At 35.3% G+C, this 21,710-nt stretch overlaps 2 protein-coding genes across 4 annotated transcripts; one reads left to right on the forward strand and one right to left on the reverse strand.

The window, feature by feature from the left end:
- Positions 1-3,841: 3,841 nt before the first annotated feature.
- Positions 3,842-11,392, forward strand: LOC113289563. Of its 3 annotated transcripts, XM_026538861.1 has the most exons (8): positions 3,842-4,055; positions 6,135-6,191; positions 6,296-6,438; positions 8,213-8,317; positions 8,990-9,333; positions 9,725-9,820; positions 10,773-10,832; positions 10,971-11,392. In XM_026538861.1, exons 4-8 carry the CDS (start codon positions 8,215-8,217, stop codon positions 11,154-11,156), a joined length of 789 nt encoding a protein of 262 aa, XP_026394646.1. In that variant the 5' UTR covers positions 3,842-4,055; positions 6,135-6,191; positions 6,296-6,438; positions 8,213-8,214; the 3' UTR covers positions 11,157-11,392. The 3 variants fall into 3 exon arrangements, with proteins under 3 accessions (XP_026394646.1, XP_026394637.1, XP_026394654.1); XM_026538852.1 differs by lacking the exon at positions 6,296-6,438; XM_026538869.1 differs by lacking the exons at positions 3,842-4,055; positions 6,135-6,191; positions 6,296-6,438 and adding an exon at positions 6,508-6,620.
- Positions 11,393-12,047: 655 nt separating this feature from the next.
- On the reverse strand, positions 12,048-13,219 carry LOC113329852. Its single transcript, XM_026576679.1, has 3 exons — positions 12,878-13,219; positions 12,677-12,785; positions 12,048-12,554 (listed from the first exon to the last, which is right to left on the reverse strand). Exons 1-3 carry the CDS (start codon positions 13,045-13,047, stop codon positions 12,249-12,251), a joined length of 585 nt encoding a protein of 194 aa, XP_026432464.1. The 5' UTR covers positions 13,048-13,219; the 3' UTR covers positions 12,048-12,248.
- Between the last annotated feature and the right edge of the window lie 8,491 nt (positions 13,220-21,710).

Here is a 21,710-nt window from a genome sequence, read left to right on the forward strand (position 1 = left end):
TAGGCGAATCTTTCTCTTTAATAGAATTTATCGAAACAGAACCTTTGTCTCCGGTGATGCGTTTATTAGAGATAATACTTCTGTCCATAGAGTCAGATCGCTACAAACACAGACTTATAAGGTCTTAAACATGTTTGCCCGCTCTGATACCAATTGAAAAAGTGGGGTCTAACAACCACACCCAATATTTCGCTTAGCAATCTGTATGGACTAACTCCAATATACTTTCAAGAGAATCAACTAGACATTCATATTCAATCTTAAGAAAAGTATATCAAAGAGTTATATCTCAATTTCTCAATTCAATCCGCTATCAAACAAATAGGAATTTGCGAGCCCGATTGAATATAAGAAATAACTTGGACGGTATCAAAAACAAATATCCAAGTGTCAATCAATTTAATCAACAACCAAAGGTTAGATTCACAATTGATTTAACATACGCACAACCTGTGATATTTCAATTATATAAACAAATATAATGCGGAAAAGAAATAACACAGACACCAGAAGTTTTGTTAACGAGGAAACCGCAAATGCAGAAAAACCCGGGGACCTAGTCCAGATTTTAACACCATACTGTATTAAGCCGCTACAGACACTAGCCTACTCCAAGTTAATTTCGAACTGGAATGTAGTTGATCCCTAACCAATCTCACACTAATCAAGGTACAGTTGCGCTTCTTACGTCTCTGAATCCCAACAAGATTCTACGTACTTGATTCCCTTAGATGATCTCACCCACAACTAAGAGTTGATACGACCCAAAGTCGAAGACTTGATAAACCAATCTGTCTCACACAGAAAAGTCTATTAAATAGATAAATCTGTCTTCCACAAATATACCTATGAGTTTTGTTCCGTCTTTTGATAGATCAAGGTGAACAGGAACCAATTGATATACCAAACTTATATTCCCGAAGAACATCCTAAAAATATCAATCACCTCACAATAATCTTAATCGTATGGAAACGAAACAAGATATTGTGGAATCACAAACGATGAGACGAAGATGTTTGTGACTACTTTTTATCTTGCCTATCAGAGATTAAATCTCGAGCAAATCTTAGAGAAGATAGTACTCAATCACGATAGAAAACAACAAGATATGAACACACAACTATAGAGAAAATAGTTGGGTCTGGCTTCACAATCCCAATGAAGTCTACAAGTCGTTAACCTACAGGATTTTGGAAAAACCTAGAGTTAAAGGAGAATCGACTCTAGCCGCAACTAGTATCATACAGTAAGTGTGGGGATTAGGTTTCCCAGTTGCTAGAGTTCTCCCTTATATAGTCTTCAAATCGGGGTTTGCAATCAATGTTACCTTGGTAAAAAAGCATTCAATATTCACCGTTAGATGTAAACCTGATTAGACTCAAGTTAATATCTTTCAACCGTTAGATCGAACTTAGCTTGTTACACACAAATGAAAAGCGACTTCATTTAGATATGAGTAATCGTACCTAAACGTGTGCACCTTGTTTGCTAAACAATAGTTAACCGAAGTTAGCAATATGAACACTTTCATATCAACCATATTCATCTTAACCATAACTAGTTCAATTGACTCAAATGAAACTAGTTCCAGAGTTGTTCAATTTTTTACATTCTCATAGAAATATACAAGACACAATTGAAGCAAAATCGATTTTGATTCACTCGAATCAAGTCATGAACATTATAGCCACGGTTTGCAAAAGAGTGCATTCCTTATTATATAAATAAATGTATTAGTTCATGAACAAACCGATTTTAGAACATAACCCACTCAAGTATGCAAACAGGTGCGCATACCTAGGTCGCCGGACTAAGTCTGGGTTCGCCAGTATGCGAATGAGTACGCATACCACCAAACTCAGTAAAGTTCCGGAACTTGAACCTCACGCCAGTACGCGTACCGGTATCCGTACTTAGTTCCCATACCTCTACTAAACCAATCAGTACGCATACGGGTATGCATACCATGGTTCCCAGACTTGGATAACACATATGCAAGTACGCATACTGTGCTTATATCCAATTTTTCTAAACTCTCATCTCAATCATTGAGACATTCTCGGAAGACGACAATAACTGTCTCACACAAACTATTAGCTTCAAAGCAATTTTCAAGTGATCGAATGATCAATACGAAACATTCCGAGTCTACATCAAATGACTGTCTCACAAAAAACATGTAAGATGTTACCAGGCGATTTTCACATGATCATCTTTTGACTTTCGTCAAGAATATAAGATGAACTTGGTTAAAGCGAAAGCTTACCAACACATATTTCGAGAAATATGTAAACGAGTTAAGCTCAGCTCGAAATATCAAATGTGTATAATTGAAGTCTATATAGCTATACGACTTTGTCTCAAATAGGAGATAGAGTAGATAGACTTTTGAGTGATAGATGAGTTCAAGTCTCCCAATACCTTTTGTTGATGAAGTTCCACAAGCTCCCCTTAGTAGTTCTTCATCCTCAATCGATGAACGCCGTGAAGTCTAATGCTCAACTACACTTTCTATCCTAATCCGAGAATTAGCTATAAGTAGACTAGAAATCAAGACTTATAGTTTTGGCAACTAAACTTGACAAACAAGCTTGAGATAACAACGCTTGCGAGTTCGACCGAGCAGTGCTCTAACACCCATGGGTTCTGCTTATTCTCGATCGATATTTGGTTCATCCATTATTGTTGAAGAACTTCCACCTCATTTTTCTATTCCAGAAAATCCCCTCCTCGAGTTTGTTTTGATGCCTTAGTTTCCGCTTTATCCTTTTTTATTACCTTGTACTTCCAACGACGTTGGCCATTTGATAGTATTTTGGTTCCATATACTTCTTTAACTACTGCATAGTCATTTTTGCTCGGTTCACCCATATTTTCTTCGAGGTGAGTTCATAATCATAACCAGGTATAAAATTTCTCAAAAGTTAATACTCCCTCCGTCCAAGTTTGCTTGCCTAAATTGGATTTTGCAAAAACTTGAAAGAAATTCAAATTACTTCCACATACACCATCGATCTTCCAAATTGTTTGTTTAATATACAAATTTTGATATCCTAGTTTTTGTTCTGTCTTGATAATTAGAAAATTTTAGTGGGAAATATCTCAATTTTTTGGTACAATTTTGCTAAAAAAAACACAATTTAGACAAGTAAAGTTGGACGGAGGGAGTATTATACTTAAAGGATGCTAAAACTTAGGCTAACCTATCTACTTGAATGCGCTGAAAGTGAGCACCATAATAGTTACTCTTCCCCAAATTGTGGAGAAAAAACACCAGCACTTTCTTGGATGAATTTCAGAGATGTAACTAAGCCAAAAGTAGGAAAAATGTCAATTACATTGGCTAATAGGAGGCGAAAACTGAGTTTCAGTGTAACTAGTGTCTACAAAAAATCACATATAACTGAAATGTGCATTTGGATTTTGATATGATTGGGGACGTGTGGTCTAAGATGCAAAATTAAATTTTATTTCAATAAAAGGTCAACAACATAAAAATAATATGGTGCGCGAAAACTCAGTTTACTAAGCCATAACTTACCGACACTACATATATGTAATTCCCATCGGCCATGGTTTACTAATCGAGTAAATTTTATTACCATAATGGTTGCTCATTCCAGGATTAAAAAAAAATGTTCACCATAGCCGGGGTTAACAACTTGCAAAAACAAATAATAAAAATTCTAAACGAACCGTGTGATTAAACCACACAGAAACCACTAGATACACCAAAACCCAAAACATGGGTCCCCTGTTGTCTTCCGTAGGGCCCACCGGGATCACATCAAAAATTTGTGAGAAAAGTTGAAATTCGGTTTTTGTTTGGTCTAATTTCTGGGTTTCTTTAGAATCACCCAACAAATAAAACACACTTCGTTTCTATAAAAACCTTTTACAGTCGTTCTTCCCGCTCGAGCACCACAACTACCAAGGCACCACGCCACCACCTCACTGATTCCGCCCAGCACTACCTTCACCATCAAATCACCACCTCGACCACCCTTTTCTCCATTCCTCCTCAAAACAGTAACAAGGAAGAACATATAACGTGGTAACCCCTATTTCTTTCTATTTATTTATTTTATTTTATTTTATTTTTTGTTTGATTTTTTCACTTAAATCATTTAGGTGTGAGATGTTTAATTTGTTGGAATATATTAGGATTGTTCGAATTTGGTGTTAATTATGTAGTATTAATTACTCTAGGGTTTGCTAATTTCTGATTGCCAACAGCCCTGATTAAGATATGATCTATGAAAAAATTAATTGGATATTTGGTTTAGGGAGCATTTAGGGTTTGTAAAGCAGTGTTACGGTATTGCCAAGGTTTTTAAAGTTAGTATTTTAGTAAAAATTTAAAACAAGTTTGGGTGAGTTTCTATAATGTATTTATATGCATAGCATATCTAGATTGGAGACTTGTTCTGTATACTCCTTTTGCTTAAGTTTTGGATACTTTATTGTGTAGAACACCTACGGGATGGCTTCTACATCAAATGGTTATAATCTGATTATTTTGTTGGATTGATTCATTAAGAAACATGGATATCTGAATCTGGAGAGGCAAGCACAATTCGACTTTTGGGCAGTGTTTCTGTTGGGGAATGTCTCGTTTCCTTGACAAATGCATCCCAAGACATATTGTGTAACTGTAATCTCAAGTGTGTAGGGAACAAGTTAGATCACAGAGTCATGGACATTCATTTTAGAAAGTTTCCTGCTGAAACGTTTCCGCTAGGAGTCTGATTGACACTTCTCTATGAAATTCTTTTGTAATATTCACCATGGTTTGAAAACATGATCTTGACATCCGGTCTATCAACACCCAAAAATCTTGTCACCGCGATTTCAGTACTAGTCCTATAAATGTTCAAGAAGTTACAGAACCATTTCTTATCATTATTGCATAACTGACTACAATAGTTAATTACATATTCTTCTTTATCCATTGGATGCAAAAAATTTCATAGGTTTTATTGCATGACCTCTTCTACATTTTGCCCATGCTTGTATCTGTGTGTTGTATTTATCGATGTTGCACACACATTTCGTGGGAGATTTGTGCATCAGGCAGTTTAAAGTAGAAAGTTGCTTTAGAAGAATTATTAATAGGTGCAGTGCTAGAAATTTTGTGCAACTATGATGAGGAGAAGGGATTGTTAAGCACCCTGGCTGTAGGATTATCAATGCTAGGCCCTGGTGCTGCCAGGTAGAAAGTACCCACAAATCATGTGGATGGTTGGGACCATGCTTGTGCGTTTAGGGTGCTGCGACCGTGCAAATGAGTTTCTGATATACATTTTATATTGTAAAAGATAATCCAACTGATCATGGAGTCTAGGGTTCATCTGAACCCGAACGCAAAACTACTACTATTAATAAGCTAACTTGTTATCAGTTTTATTAGGGGCATGATCTCAAATCTTTTGCTCCCCTGCTGCATAATAGTAGCTCTTGAAGGTTCCTTCTTTAGCCTGTGGATATGGTTTCTGATAGACAATTTTTAGATTTGCCAGTGTTGACATTGTAAATATCAAATTCTCGACTCGTATTCCTTTTTCAAAGACCAATTGCCTGTCTAATTGTCGCTTTGGTGCATAAACCCGAATCTCCCCATAGGCCAGCTACAGCTTTCAAATAGTGTAAGCTACTGCAGGTGCATGATTGCCTAGCTCCAGCGAATCAAATCATTGCAAGTGATTTTGGCTATGGGTCCTGGTCACACCCATTAATTACATTTGAGCTAATAGTAAGGTTTACCCTTCTGATTTTAACTTAGAACACGGCCTAAGCAAATTTCAAAAGGACCTACTAGCATGTGATTTGTGGGAAATCTGAAAATGTTTATATTACTTTTCAACCATCCACATGATTTGTAGACAAAATGTGCCACACATTATATGTTACTTTAATTCACTTCATGATCCACTGAAATGGAGTTATAAATTGAACTTGGATGAGTGTGTTCTCAGCTTTAATTTTATGTTTAATGGTGTTGAATATTGTTTCTATGTTCTTTCAAGTATGGGAATTATGATGTTGGAATTACTTTTAGGGTTTCAAGATACTCCTGTGTTGAATAGATTTTTCAGTGTTACGTATTGAATTTGCTTCCGTTTGCTCTTGGCAGTATAACAATAACAAAGGCTCACAAGCTATTCCACTGCTTACAAGGAGCTGCCGACAGGTATGTTGGAATTCCACGTTACTTACTTCAGATATTTGATTTGTATAATTAGAGGTTGATATACTTTTCTAGCTTTTTGACACCTATCCATCCTTGCTGAACAGGTCCCTTAGTGTATGTGTTTTATGATATTATCAAATTATGTGAGTCATGGTAATATGAGTTGTTACTTGGTACACCCACACAATGGAGTAGCTCATTCTCTACTAAAATTGTGAAGCTCTTCAGTTTGAAATTGTAATTGCTGGTATGTAGTTATTGTTGTTGGTAGCTAGTAGTACACCCTAGTGTCCGCCAACTTAGAAGTATTTGATGCGATTGGATTGATTGGTTGGTTCAGTGATACTTTCTTATTCAGCTGGTAATGGGGATTAATACGACAACTAATCCTGCTTAGCTTCTTCACTCATGTGTGTGCATGTAATAATGGTTGGTGTTCGGCTTTTTTAGCTGTTTCATTCTGTTGCCTTGTTTTCGTTAGTTGACATAAATAATTACATAATCTTATTCAAGTCATGATGGTAACTACCAACTGCATTTTGAAGTGAAATTTATCACTTAGGATCCTAGTGATATCAAATTAAATATTATGCCAACTATTATATTGTTTGTGAGAAGGCTCATAGATGATCTTGAACTCTTTATCTTTGCTAGAACACCAAGTGTCTTTGTTATGTATTATATATATAACTCTTCAAGCTTCTGTCCAGTAGTTGCAAATGTTCCCATGGCTTTGAAACGTCTCTATATTATCTTACTTCAAAGGTTAATGTTAGGATTTATTTGTTTTAATTATAAGATCAATTATCTGAGAAGTTCAGTTTTTGGTATCATATGGACACTAACTGTATGCCTATATGTTCTGCAAGTCTTCTGTGTTTGGTATCTGTTTATCGGTGGTGCTTTCAAGCCAACTTACCTTGCCTTTATGTTATTGTCATCTTCATATTTATATCTGAATGATTTACTGTAAATCTAGTTTTCCATGGGTCAACTTTGTCGTCATGTGTAGGTTATAAATATAGTCTTAACAACTACAGACAAACATAACCTATAGTATTTTTTGCCGCATCAAACTTATTTACTTCATCCTTTCCTCCAAGTTCCACTCGATTTTATTACTTCCATTATCTACACCTGCATAATTACTTTTCCTCTTGATAAAATTTCAATCTTTCCATCTTTTCAAGTCATGTTTTAGATTGCTAGTGGCTTAAAGTTCAAATTTGATTTTTATTCTGTATGTTGTTTGTACTTAGTAATTTGGTAAGTTTGTTGTCTGTAGTGGTGTATAATTGTATATGTTTGATTCTTTATTACCGATTAGAATACAGTTGCTTGTTTAATTTTGAAGTTGTTCATGACTAGTTCTTAATTTTTGATTAATTATCTTCTACTCATCCTCAATCAGTAGTTCAGCTGTCACTTATTTAGTCATTTAGTCTCCTAAATTCAAGTGTATGCAATGAACAATATCCGGATTTACGAGAAGAAGGATTAGTTGATTTTTGATTATCAAATATCTCTTTTTTCTATAACCAAATTTTTTTCTCCTCAAGCAATTCCATGAATCACCCTTCTTAATTAGAAAAAAAAATTACTTTGTTTTGGGATTGTAAACATAGAAATTTCTTATAGATTTATCAAAATCCCTAGTCTCATATGGCACATATACACATTTACCTCTTCATCTTGATTGTATTTTTTGTTATGAGAAAGCAAAACAACATTAAAAAAGGTGGTGTTTGAAATAGTTGATTAAATAGTTGTTTTGAATCTCTCGGATTTTCCAAGTTATGTTTGTGAATCAAATAACCAATGAAGCAAAATCAGATCATTGTGTTTTGTAGCCGTGTTCAATCTTAGTTTCTGATACTGAAGACTGTTTCTTTTCCTTGAACATTTCTTCTTGATTAAGTTTTTCTCTGTTGTTCAGATTGCCTCAGTTGGTTTGAATTGATTAATTTTCGTTGTTATCGGTTGTAATTGTGTTGTTACTGATATGGGTTTGTTTTGTGCAGAGATGAATCTTATACGGGTTGGAGCTAGATCCATTAATGGTGGCTTATCTGGGCAATGTCGTCAACCATGGATGATCAGAAATATCTCTTCTGCTGGACATTCAGGTTTATGCTATCATCTTTCTATATGGTACAGTGGGTTATCGGTTTTCCTCAGTTCAATATTATTTGTTATAAAAAAGTGTATAATTGAAAACTATGTGGTAAAGCTGCTGATATGAGCTCAAGGTAAATTAGACCCTTAATAAGTGGTTTGTTTGTGTAAATATCAATCTAGGAACTTGTGTAGGTGTGTGTAAGATTAGGGCTCAGTTGGAACTGTAAATTGTCTAAATCTGAAAGTCCTCGAATCCAAGAGGGCATATCTCTCAGTTTATTGAAGACTTAAGAGGAAGAAGGCAAATATACATTTAGCCAATTGATGATTGAGGCTCAATTGATATTATACCACAATCCTTACGTAGCTTTGTTTGATTGCTAAGTTGAAAAGGCATCTGATGGTGCTGCTTTTATATGCATTCATTCTTCATTCAAACTAAACTATTTTAAAAATAAAAAGTCTGACTGTTATGTTGTCTGTAAACATTTAATTGATACCTTCATGAATGTACAGACGATTATTATCAGATGATATCAATTGCCAGTCAGGCATTTTAGACTCACTTCACTGGCCTGATAAATATCTTACTGTTTGTTTTCATCAGTGCTAATAGGTTTACTACATTACTCAAGATTTAAATCTAAATGCTGCCATTTTAATAATGTATTTATAAACAGGTAGCCTCAATGATGACAACAGAAATAGGAAGTCCTTCGAATCGTCTGATGATTTTGAGCGGAGGATTTTTAGTGGGATTTCTGACAGTACTCAAAACACAGATTCCTTCTACCAGAAACTTGATAAACTTGGCCCTCGTGGTAGATCTGGGTTTGGTGCACGTAGTAATTACCAGTCTATGGATAGCCTGGATGAGAATTTCAATTCATTGTCAGATGGGATGGATGGAAAATTGAAAAAAGCTGCCAACTATTTTGGGTTTAATTATGACGAACTAGAGAAAGATGATTATGCGTATAGACCAGACGTGAACTTCAGACCTGGGACAACGTATGAAACTAAGGTACTTAAGCCTTCTGTTTAGTAATTTATTTTATAGCATGGAGTTGTAGAATTGAGAAATTTTGGTATGAGGCAGCTTGGATCCTCCTTTCATCTGTTTAGAGTTAGGGAAAGAATCTTGCAAATGTCATGATGAAGTTGTGCTAATTATTATTTCGTAGTCGTTAAAGTTGTAACTGCTATATACATGCAAAGATAAGTTGTATGCGTGAGATTAATATGTATTCCAATGAGAAGCAACATAATATGGAAAAAAAAAAGACTAGATATATCATCAGCTATAGTACTTAAGTTTGCAAGTCTCTTCTTGCTGCCATGATCTTCTGTTTTACCTTGTGTGTGTGCTCTTGTTCTGTCTTGCAATATAGATCTTGATTGTGTCTTTTATGCAGGATCTTGATATTAGAAGAGCAGGAGTGTGGAAACCCTTCCAGAGAGAGGAATTCACTACTACAACGGAGGATGTGCTGAAATATGCTGATTTTCGGGTGCGCATTTACTACTTCGTTTATTAAATTTCTGTGATTGATTAATTGAGGAAAAAAAGGGTTTTAGCAATAATTTTAGTGTTTTGCTTGTTGACATCATCATGTGATTTTTCTGTATGGTATCTGCCAAGTTGAAAATGCAACGTCTCCAAAGAAACCTTTCTCTTATACTTTAAGTAATGTAGAATTCGATATATCTGGGCGTACAAATGTGTTAAGACATTTCAACATAGGCGAAGTCAGACTGTCCAGCTTTCTCACCTTTGTGATTTTCTTATAGTTACATTGACAGACGGTATAGGATTATTGTTGGTACTCACTGCAGATTTTGCTAAAACAAGATTTTCCTAATATATTCATAAATCTGGACCAGTCAATTGGTTAATCCCTGCTTTTAGTGTATAGCCATGAAAGCAGAATATTGAAATATACATGAACTGAGTCTTAAAGATGCAAGACCTTTTCTCTCTTTATCTTTCAAGACCATTTCCCCATTCTCTCCTCTCTTTCTTTTTTGTGCCCTAGAGACTAGCAAGTCGATGATTAAGAAACTCCAACTTGCCTTTTTTTGGCCCAACCTTAATCCAACAGGTAGTTCACTCCATCAACGATCTGGAATCTAGAAAGTGCCAGGGAAACCAAATTACGATTAGGCTACAATTGATCTTAGTCTCATGTTATTTTCACTACCTCCTGCATGGCACTTGTGCCAAATCTTTTCATAATTAAATAGGACAGAACTAACGATCTGGAATCAAGAAAGTGCCAGGGAAACCAAATTACGAGTAGGGATCTTAGTCTCATGTTGTTTTAAATACCTCCTGTGTGGCACTTGTGCCAAATCTTTTCATAATTAAATAGGATAGAACTGTTGTTTTGAATTGCAATGTTTAGCTGGCTGTAACAATCTTATGCGACTCTACTCATGTTTGATGCTGCTGACATCTCGCAGAATGTAAGATTCCTTGCCAACTTTATTACTGAAGCTGGTATCATTGAAAAAAGAAGCAAGGTAAGTAACAGAGTTCAGATTCAGACTTTCTGTTTAAAACATATCAAAATGGTTTTGACTAGTGTAGAGTGCCTTGGCTTAAGATGCTTCATCTGTTTGTTTTTTTGATTTTTGCCTTTTCCTTTTCTCATTTTGCAGTTCAAGATTAGTGCCAAAGCCCAGAGAAAAATTGCTAGGGAGATCAAGATATCAAGAGCTCTTGGCCTAATGCCTTTCACTACCATGGGGCAAGATCCGTTCATTCCTGGAAAATCGAGGTTAGAGAACGAAGATGACGAATACGACTTTTATTCTCGTCCAGCTTACGGGAGAGGTTCACTCTAAGCCTATGAGATTTTATTTTATCTTTCAATACATTTTTGTTAGCTTTAGTTATCTTTTTGATGTGTAAAAATTCTTTGTAAAGTAGCAAGTTTATAAAATTTAGTGGTATGTCACAGAAGTCCGCTAATTTAGAACTTAGATTAAAAAGCAATGTCGCTCAAGCATCTGCTAGTTGATCACGTTATACATGAAACGCTCTTTAACTTCCTCAATAGAGGATTTGACATGTCAAATAAGTATTTTCCATGGAGCTCATGATAAATCACCATTGATTATATTTGCTGCTTCCAAGGAACCTAATCCTAGAAAGATATAGGGATAGCTGTTTTTGTCCCAAAAAAGGACCTAGCGTGAACCTTGAGGTTCAGTCTTCAACACTCTTTGGTGAACCTAAGTTGATCCACAGAAGCAATATTATCCTGGCTGAATTTGCGACTGCTGCCTAAGGGGTAGTATCTTGTCAGTAAGAGCATCTACCTTTGAGCTGTTGCCTCAGCCAAGTGATTATCTCATTAAACTCATGTTGATTTGAATTCTAATAGAACTTTACTGCAGCTCAAATTATGTTTACTGGTGGAGACAGTATCTTCTCATGGTTGAGACAGTGTCTTTTCAAAAGGTGTGTGGTTTCTTTCATTTTTACAGAAAACACCAAAAAAAACTTCACACTCCAACGGCCATCCCGTTTGTAGTCCTGGTTTAACCATTCAGATATTTGCAAAATCACATCCAAGATGTAAATTAAAATGGAAGCTCTCTCCCATGATCTCAACCTTCTAGCAGAAGTCACACATTGAAGAATAAATGTGAGAAAAAAATACAATTGAAGAAGTTCCAAAAACAGAAACTGAGCAGAAGGCAACTATTTTATCATGGGAGAAACAATACAAATGAAAAAGTTCCAAAGCGAGGGATGACAACCCTTTAATTCTTCTAATAATTGATTTATGTTTCGCAAATATACAAGAAAAAGTTCCAAAGATTAACTAAAAAGGAAATTTGGATTAACATTAGCAATACTTGAAAAGAAAAAAAAGAAGGTATAAAAACTCCAAACAACATGAACTTTAGATGGTTTTTAATTTGAGATCTCTACATGGCAATATCAATCAAATTGGCAAACAAGGTTTCCATCATCCGCGTCTCCATCTCTGCGGCATTAAGTGCTTTATTCTTCTTGGCATTTACATAAGATTCTGGCTTCTTAAGCATTAGACACGCACTTGAAGATAGTGGAATAACTGGAATGTTGTCACAGTTGCAGATTTCAATCATATAACCATCAGGGTCGTGAAAGAAAAGCTGATTGACGAAAACACCACCTTCTTCAACGAGGGAAGTTTCATACTTCATCCCCATCTCTCGTAGTCTCTTCTTTACTAATTCAATGTCTGTACACTGTAAAGATTAACAAAACATAACAAAATTAGTCTTTAATGACCCCTCCATGAATCCAAAACAGATTATACATGTTGGCCACTATGAGTAATTAATATGTACACCTGAAGAGTAGGACTTACTTGGAAAGAAATGTGATTATCTTTTGGGTTGATTTTTGCTGGCATTTGTTGGACATCACTAATGGAATTACACTGTAACAAGTGTATCCCAATTCCATAGTTGAATAACCTGTTAAATTCCAATCATTTCATTAGACCGAAACTATAGTCCAAGTATATTGTAATTACAGAAAGTGATGGCGAATATACTATGTAACTTACCAAGCTCCTTCAAATTTGAAAGAAGAAGGTCTTTTAATGAGAACGAAGCCGAGAACTTCTTGATAAAACTTGGCTGATTCTTCAACTGACTTACAAAGATATGATACATGGTTTAGAGATAACAATGGCAAAGCAGAATTGCATACACTTTCTTCTTGCAAAACTCCCATATCTCTCAAACTCTCTAACTTTATATAAAAACTAAAAACACTTTCTCTTTCTTAATCTCCTCTTAACACCTACTTCTCTGTCGCTAATTGAAATTCTCAACAATGCTGGTATGCTTCTACCTCTAAGGTTTTAACTCTGTATGTTAGTTTTGATTTTGAGATGAAATGAGAATGAGATGAGGAGCTATATTTATTGACAAAAGTATGATGAGCCCTGACAACTGTTGTTACGTGGACCTTGACTTTTGTCTACGTGGACATGAGTGTTGATAACTATTCGATAGTTGTAGTGTACAAACTTATAAGGTTTTAGATTCTTGGCAAAGGAGTTATTGGGGATCTTATCCAGAGTAGCTCCAAAATACTTGGATATATGTTGGAAAAATGAGGAGCTCCTTGAATCCAACGTGGTTAACGAGTTACGCGTATGAATTAACCGCCAAAACATGAGTCTGTTTTTATTCATTATCTTTGTTCTTCTTCTCTACTGTAGTGTGTAGTTGGTATATTTTTGTATTAATTAGGCAAGTTATATGGTGAGACATCATCCAAGATATGAAGTTTTTGACCTATACCATGCCTTAAGCTACAAGAAACAGTCGGTCTCATTTCATTTGCTGTTGCTTAAGAATCTAACCAAAATAAATTAGAGTTGATTTTCCTTTCTTTTTTTTCCCAAGATACTGTAATAAAAGTACATACAGTACGATCAATTTTTTCAATGGAGTGTGTAACCATTTAGTAGTCAAAACTTATTTTGCTGACAACAAGTGATGGAAACTTATTTTTCGCAAAGGAGAATCTTGTTTTCTTTGGATTTTATTAGAAGGCGGCGTGGTTCACATGTTAGACCAAGTCGAAACGCGTCCTTGGAGTAGTAGAGTTGATTAGGATGAGGTTATATAGCCTAAGATTCGAGGTTGATTGATACAACAAGAATCATGTTCATTTTCAGACGTTGTTTCCACCAGAGATCCACATAAATTATTAGTAAACAATAAACAAAAAATGTTATTTGTTGACACTTAAAAGATAAAAAATTATTTTTTGGTTTTAGAGACAATGTGGGAGATGATTAAGAGATACATACCGCTACCGTAAGACTTGAGTTTTGAGAAGCTTCATCTGAGTTTTTAAGATTGAGGTGTGTAAGGATTCGGATACAGCTAACTCAGATATAGTTAGCATATGAGTCAGTCAGTGCATATGAGTCAGTTTGTAAGTGTGTGTTTCACACAAGTCCTGTAGCTTTCACAGCTGTAATAACAGACTGTCAAGTCTTAATTGTGTCTGTATATAACAGATTCTGTCTGTACTGAATCCGGTATTGAAAAACATAATAAAAATATATGTTAAAAATTCTTTCATGGTATCAGTCTTCTAAGGAAGATTTTGATTCTTTCGTTTTTCGATTCTAAAAACTCTAAAAACAATTTCCGCTGCTTCTACAATTTCTGATCATCTCTACAATTACTTCTACAATTTCTTCAAATCTTTAATATTTCTTCCTTAATAATACTGATATTTCTAGATCTACATTCTAAATCAAGAATTAGGTCTTATTCATTCAATTCTTGCAAGATTTCTCAGAATCTTCATTGATTTTTTTTAACTTTTCTGAGTTCTTGTGATTTATTTACAATGGATGGCAATAATTCTTCCCTACCGTTTCAAAATATTACAAATTTTGTGTCTGTTAAACTCAGAGAAGATGGCTCCAACTATTTGATTTGGAAGAATCAATTTGAGTCGATCTTGATTACCACCGATCTGTTTGAGATGGTTGATGGTACAAGTGTTCAACCATATGAAACAATTGATCTTGATGGTGAAACTCTACCGAATCCTTTGTTTCTTCATTGGCGTAAGATGAACAGATTCGTTATGTTATGTTTGAATGCAACTTTGGATGAAACGATTTCACGGGGGATTATTGGGTTCTCAACTGCTCGACAGATTGGGTTCATCTTGAAAGGCAATTTATTCAGAAGTTCTATGCTAGGAAATCTTTGTTGCGCAGTCAACTCCATGCTCTCAAGAGAGGTAATAAAAGTATCTCTACTTACTTTGATGAGTTAAAAGTCATTACTGATTCACCAGCAGCTATAGGAGAAACAGTTGATGAATCTGATGTAGTAATGTATGCCTTAACGGGGTTAGGTAAAGAGTATATGCAATTCGTTATATCTGCTAAGAATAGAGAAACTGTTTTTTCTCTTAATGAAGTTATGTCAAGACTCTTGCATCATGAACAATGGCTTAAGGCAGAAGAGGCTGAAACTACATCTGTTATTGACTCTCAGAATTCAGCTTATTATGCAAAGAATAATAACGCATCTACATCAAGATCCAAGTCTGATAATAGGAATACCAATACTGTGAATGATTTCAGTCAAGTTGAGTGTCAGATTTGTAAGAAAAAGGGTCATACTGCAAATAGATGTCATTTTAGGTACATTCCTAATAAAGTTACTGCTTCTACATCTACTTTTGCACCTTCATCATCTAATTCTACTGGTTCTGGAACATATACTACTTAACAACAAGCTTTTGCTGCAATTCATATTAACTCTGCAGAGGTTACTAATTCAGATCCCAATATAGTATCAGTTTGGTTACCTCACTCAGGTGACACTAATCATATAACAAAGGATGCTCATTTGTTAACACAGGATTATTCTGGTTCTGATAAGGTAATGGTGGGTGATGGTACTTTCTTACCAATTGAAAAAATATGCAATATAGTTCTTGATACAAATACCAGTCAATTTCAATTAGATGATGTTTTATATGTGCCTACTATCAAGCAGAATTTACTATCCATAACAAAGTTCACAAAGGATAACAAAGTGTCTGTTGAATTCTTTGAATGGCGTTATGAAATAAAATGTGTTAGAACAAGAAGGGTTTTGGCTGAAGGAAAAATCAAGAACAATCTATATCCTATGGAGGGTATTACTTCATTTGCTCTAACTGCAACTACTATACCTACTGCATTCACTTCAAAGACTAGTAATGCACTTTGGCACAGGAGATTGGGTCATACTACTGCTTTATCTCTCAAAAAAATTGCTTCTACTTCATCAATTCAACTTGATTCAACAGATGAGTGTCTTTGTGAAGCTTGTCAGATGGGTAAAAATCACAAACTTCCACTCTTCTTATCCAAAAGAACTACCAGCACACCTCTACATTTAATTCATTGTGACATCTGGGGGCCAGCACCAACTACTTCATCTTTGGGATTCAAGTACTATATATTATTCATTGATGATTACTCAAGATATCACTAGATATATCCATTCAAGTGCAGAACAAAAAGTTTAGCTTGTTTTCAGCATTTTAAGAATACCACTGAGAATATTCTATCTGCTTCAATCAAATTTTTCCAATGTGATGGTGCACTGGAATTAGTAAAAGGGCAGTTCAAAGAATTTCTTGATAAGTCTGGGATATTATATAGAGTTTCTTGTCCTCATCTACATCAACAAAATGGTCTAGCTGAAAGAAAGCATAAATACATCACAGAGATGGGTAATACATTATCTTTTCAAGCATCTTTACCAAAATATTTTTTGAATGATTCATTCTTAACATCATCATACATAATCAACAGGCTACCAACTAAGGTACTTCATTTTCAATCTCCTTATGAAGTGCTCTTTAACACATTGCCTGATTACTCTTTCTTTAGAGTCTTTGGATGCTGTTGTTACCCAAATTTAAAACCATATAGATCTGATAAACTTAGTGCTAAGAGTACAAAGTGTGTATCCTTAGGATATAGGCCAATTCATAAATGAAAAAGCGGGGGGTCTAACAATACCACCCAATATTTCGCTTAGCAATCTGTATGGACTAACTCCGAAACACTTTCTAGAGAATCAACTAGACAGTCAGACTCAATCTAGATAAAAGTACCTCAAGGAGTTAATATCTCTCACTTGTTTTGATTTAAAGCTAATAGAAATCAGCGAGTCCTAATCAAACACAAGGAATAACTTGGACGGTACCAAAGACCAATGTCCAAGGATCAAACAATGACAATCAACAACCAAAGGTTGGATTATACTAATTGATGATCTAACATACAACCTGTATTATTTCAATTATAAAGATAAAAAAATATAATGCGGAAACTAAAATAACACAGACACCAGAAATTTTGTTAACGAGGAAACCGCAAATGCAGAAAAACCCCGGGACCTTGTCCAGATTGAACACACACTGTATTAAGCCGCTAAAGACACTAGCCTACTCCAAGCTAACTTCGGACTGGACTGTAGTTGAACCCCAATCAGTCTCCCATTGATCCAAGGTACAGTTGTACTCCCTACGCCTCTGATCCCAGCAGGATACTACACACTTGATTCCCTTAGCTGATCTCACCCACAACTAAGAGTTGCTACGACCCAAAATCGCAGGCTTTAACAATAAACAAATCTGTCACACACATACAAGTCTATCAAAGGATCAATCTGTCTCCCACAGAAAAATCCTACATTTTTGGTTCCGTCTTTTGATAATAATCTAGGTGAACATGAACCAATTGATAATCCGGTCTTATATTCCCGAAGAACAACCTAGATTAATCAATCACCTCACAACAATCTTAATCATATGGTAGCGAAAAAAGATGTCTTGGAATCACAAACAATGAGACGAAGGTGTTTGTGATTACTTTTTATATCTTGCCTATCGGAGAAATCAAACAATCTTTAGACAATCAATATGATTGTACTATTACGATAGAAGATGCAAGATCAGATCACACAACTACGATAAAAGTAGTATCGGTCTGACTTCACAATCCCAATGAAGTCTTCAAGTCGTTAACCTGGTTTTAGAAGAAGAAAACCAAAGGTTAAAGGAGAACCGACTCTAGCACGCAAACTAGTAGCATAGGTAAGGTGTGGGGATTAGTTTTGCAGAGTTGATAGATGTCCCCTTATATAGTCTTTCAAATCAGGGTTTTGCCTTAGTTACAAAGCAATCAATATCCACCGTTAGATTAAAACCTGATTTAGATTCAAGCTAATATTTCTCAACCGTTAGATCGAAAACTTAGCTTGTCATACACAAATGACTGTGCGCTTCTAGGTTTGTTAACCGCACCCAAACGTGTACATTGTTGGTTCAACAATAGTCTAACCAAAAAGGTTAACCATAAGAGTGTTTCATACCAACCATGTTCTTCTTCACCATAACTAGTTCAAATGACTCAAATGAACTAGTTAAGAGAGTTGTTCAATTGCAAGGAAATATTATGTAACTACACAAGACACAATTGAAGCAAAGATGATTTGATTCACAAGAATCTGTTCATGAACTTTAATAGCCACGGTTTGCAAAAGCATTCCTTAGTCTTTTAAGATTAAGTTCAGAGATCATCTTTAGATATATAACTTTCTCAAGTTCGCAGACTAGGTTCGCGGACTTAAGACACCGGATAGAGTTTACAAACTCCAGCAGAAATTCTCGGGTTTGAGAACTTCGCCGGTTCGCGGACTTGGCTCACGCAAGTAGTGTGTCAAATCCAACAGAAATTCTCGGGTTTGAGAACTGAGTTCGCGGACTTGGCACTTTCCATACTTCCGGTTCTCTTGATCAACAAAGTTCGAGAACTTAGGTTCAAGGAATACATTGGTTATGTAATCTAAACTCTCATTCCAATCATTGAAACATTCTTAGAGGATGTTATATAGTTGTTACACCATTTCTCGTCAAAGCAATTTTCAAAGTTATTGAAACATTCATGACTTTCGTCACTAGGTAAAGATAAACTTGGTCGAAGCGAAAATCTTACTAACACATATTTCGAGATATAGATAGGCGAGGTATACTCGGCTCGAAATACCAAATGTGTATAATCTAGTATATATATAGCACACGATTTTTGTCTCAAAGAGTAGGAGATAGAATAGATAGACTTTTGAGTGACAGATAAGTTCAAGTCTCCACATACCTTTTTGTCAAGAAATTCCACCGGTTCCTTGAGTAGTCCTTCTACTTGTATGATGAATCACCATGAAGTCCTTGAGCTCAACTACACTTACTATCCTAGTGCGAGACTTAGCTATAAGAGACTAGAAATCAAGACTTATAGTTTTGATCACTAACATTGACAAACATGCTTGAGATAGCAACGCATGCGAGTTTGAACGAGCAGTGCTCTAACAATAAAGGCTATAAATGTTATGATATACAAACTAAGAAGATTTATATCTCAGTTCATGTGAATTTTGATGAGAATTGTTTCCCTTTTGATTCACGTTCTTGTACTTCTACAATTATTGGTTCTGATAATAGTACTCAAGATTCTTCTACAAGTCTTCATGATACTTCAGAAAGGGTCTCTTCATCCGATACAACTATTACTTCAACTACTTCTTCTTCTCCTATAGTTACAAGGTCCAAGACTGGTGTCTCAAAGCCAAAACAGTTAGCTTCTGATTTTATATCTCACTGTGTAGCTAAATATCCAGTTTATTCTGCTTTTGCTGCTGAGATTACTTCATTGTCTGAGTCAAAGTCTTTCAAAACAACTATCAAAATTCCACAATGGCAGAATTCCATGAGAGAAGAGAATACAACTTTAAAGGAGAATGATACATGGGATTTAGTTCCTAATGATCCAAGTTACAATGTATTGGGTAACAAGTGTGTTTAAGTTGAAAGCTGATGGAACTATAGACAGGTTTAAAGCTAGGCTTGTGGCAAAGGGTTATAATCAGCTGGATGGAGTGGACTATTTTGATACTTTTAGTCCTGTAGTAAAAGCTACAACAATAAGATTTATTTTAACTATTGCACTCACAAGAAATTGGTCTATAAGATAGTTGAAAATTAGTAATACTTTCTCCATGGATTTCTTGAGGAGGATGTCTATATGGTGCAACCAAAGGATTTTGAAGATGCTGAACATCCTAATTATATTTGCAAGCTCAAGAGAAGTTTGTATGCTCTTAAACAGGCTCCTAGAGCATGGTTTGATACATTTTGTGGATCCTTAACAGATTTTGGATTTTTTAGGTCTTCTTTTGATTATCTAATTTTCATCTATCAACATGGAGATTCTATGGTTGTTCTCTTACTATATGTAGATGATATCATTTTGGCTTGTTCATCCACTGTTATGTGTGATCAGATTCTTACATATCTAATGAAGATTTATCCAGTCAAGGATCTTGGTACTCTCCACTATTTTCTGGGCATAGAAGCTAGCTTTATGAATAACTCTCAACAGCTTTTATTAACTCAGCAGAAGTACACTATTGAGATGTTAAAAAAGTATGATCTAATTGATTGCAAGCCTTCTAAGGGTCCTAGACTCTCTGTTTCTACTGGTGTGCCATTAGCTGATGTTACTATGTACAGAAGTCTAATGGGAGGTTTACAATATCTTACAATGACAAGGCCAGATATAAGTTTCAGTGTCAACTATGTTGCACAGTTCATCCAGTCTCCTACAGATGAACATCTCTTGCTTGCTAAGAGAATTTTGAGGTACTTGAAAGGTACTCTCGGTTCTGGTGTTCTTCTCTCTGCAGGTGATATTACTTCCATCAGTGCATTTAGTGAATCTGACTGGGAAGGCTGTCCTGATACCAAAAGATCAACTTCAGGCATGTGTGTGTTTTTGGGATCTTATCTAGTATTAGTTCTCCAAAAAGCATCCTACTATCTCCAAATCTTCAGCAGAAGCTGAATATAAAGCATTGGCTATTACTGCAGCTGAGGTAGTCTGGATATATTTCTTACTTGGAGAGTTAGGTGTGTCTCTTAATACTCCTTTTAGTCTTAAATGTGACAATATTTCTGCCAACAGCTTAGCTACAAATCCAGTTTTTCATGCCAGAACTAAACATATAGAAATTGATTATCATTTCATAAGAGAATTGGTTAGTTCTGGTTTTTTGAAGGTCAACTATGTTACTTCCTCAGAACAGTTGGATGACTTGTTTACAAAGGTCTTAGTTCATCATGTTTTCCTCTCATTGACAAGCAAGCTTCTCTGTTTGTACCAGTATCAGCTTGGGTGGGGTGGGTGGGTGGGTGGGGGTGGTGTAAGGATTCAGATACAACTCATTCAGATATAGTTAGCATTTGAGTCAGTTTGTAAGTGTGTGTTTCACACAAGTCCTGTAATTGTCACAGCTGTATTAACAGGCTGTCAAGTCTTAACTGTGTATGTATATAGCAGACTTTGTCTTACTGAATCCGATATTGAAAAACATTATAAAAATATATGTTAAAAATTCTTTCAAGGTGATGGTAATTGTTAAAGGAATCAATTTGTGGAAAGAGATGGATTATGAAAACTGAAATCATTTTTTTAACGCGAATAAACAACTAACCTTCATGCATAAACGAGATTTGGTGGTATGAACATTATTGGTCCATTCCATTGGCAATGATAGTCAGGGAACTGAAATTTAAACAACTGCCCATCCTTTAGAGATTATATATAAGTGCATTATTGTTATTTATTCCTAACAATTTTAATTGTAAATGGTTGTCGATTGAATTTGGATTTCAGGATTCGATTCCTTTACATGTAAATCGGGACGAAATCATATATAATGTGACCTAAGTTGATTTACCCTATGGGTCCCTATACATCACGTAAATGGTGGATACCAACATTACTGTTACTAAATTCA

The sequence above is a fragment of the Papaver somniferum genome, chromosome 1 (genome assembly GCF_003573695.1).
Source record: "Papaver somniferum cultivar HN1 chromosome 1, ASM357369v1, whole genome shotgun sequence".
Classification (NCBI taxonomy): domain Eukaryota; kingdom Viridiplantae; phylum Streptophyta; class Magnoliopsida; order Ranunculales; family Papaveraceae; genus Papaver; species Papaver somniferum.

Excerpts from the sequence above, each read along its gene's own strand:
- LOC113289563 (XM_026538861.1), top strand. The coding sequence starts at position 8,215 with ATGAATCTTATACGGGTTGGAGCTAGATCCATTAATGGTGGCTTATCT. Across the intron at positions 9,334-9,724 it reads GGACAACGTATGAAACTAAG|GATCTTGATATTAGAAGAGC; the intron begins GTACTTAAGCCT and ends TCTTTTATGCAG. Across the intron at positions 9,821-10,772 it reads TGAAATATGCTGATTTTCGG|AATGTAAGATTCCTTGCCAA; the intron begins GTGCGCATTTAC and ends GACATCTCGCAG.
- LOC113329852 (XM_026576679.1), bottom strand. The coding sequence starts at position 13,047 with ATGGGAGTTTTGCAAGAAGAAAGTGTATGCAATTCTGCTTTGCCATTG. Across the intron at positions 12,786-12,877 it reads TTCAAATTTGAAGGAGCTTG|GTTATTCAACTATGGAATTG; the intron begins GTAAGTTACATA and ends GGAATTTAACAG. Across the intron at positions 12,555-12,676 it reads ATAATCACATTTCTTTCCAA|TGTACAGACATTGAATTAGT; the intron begins GTAAGTCCTACT and ends TAATCTTTACAG.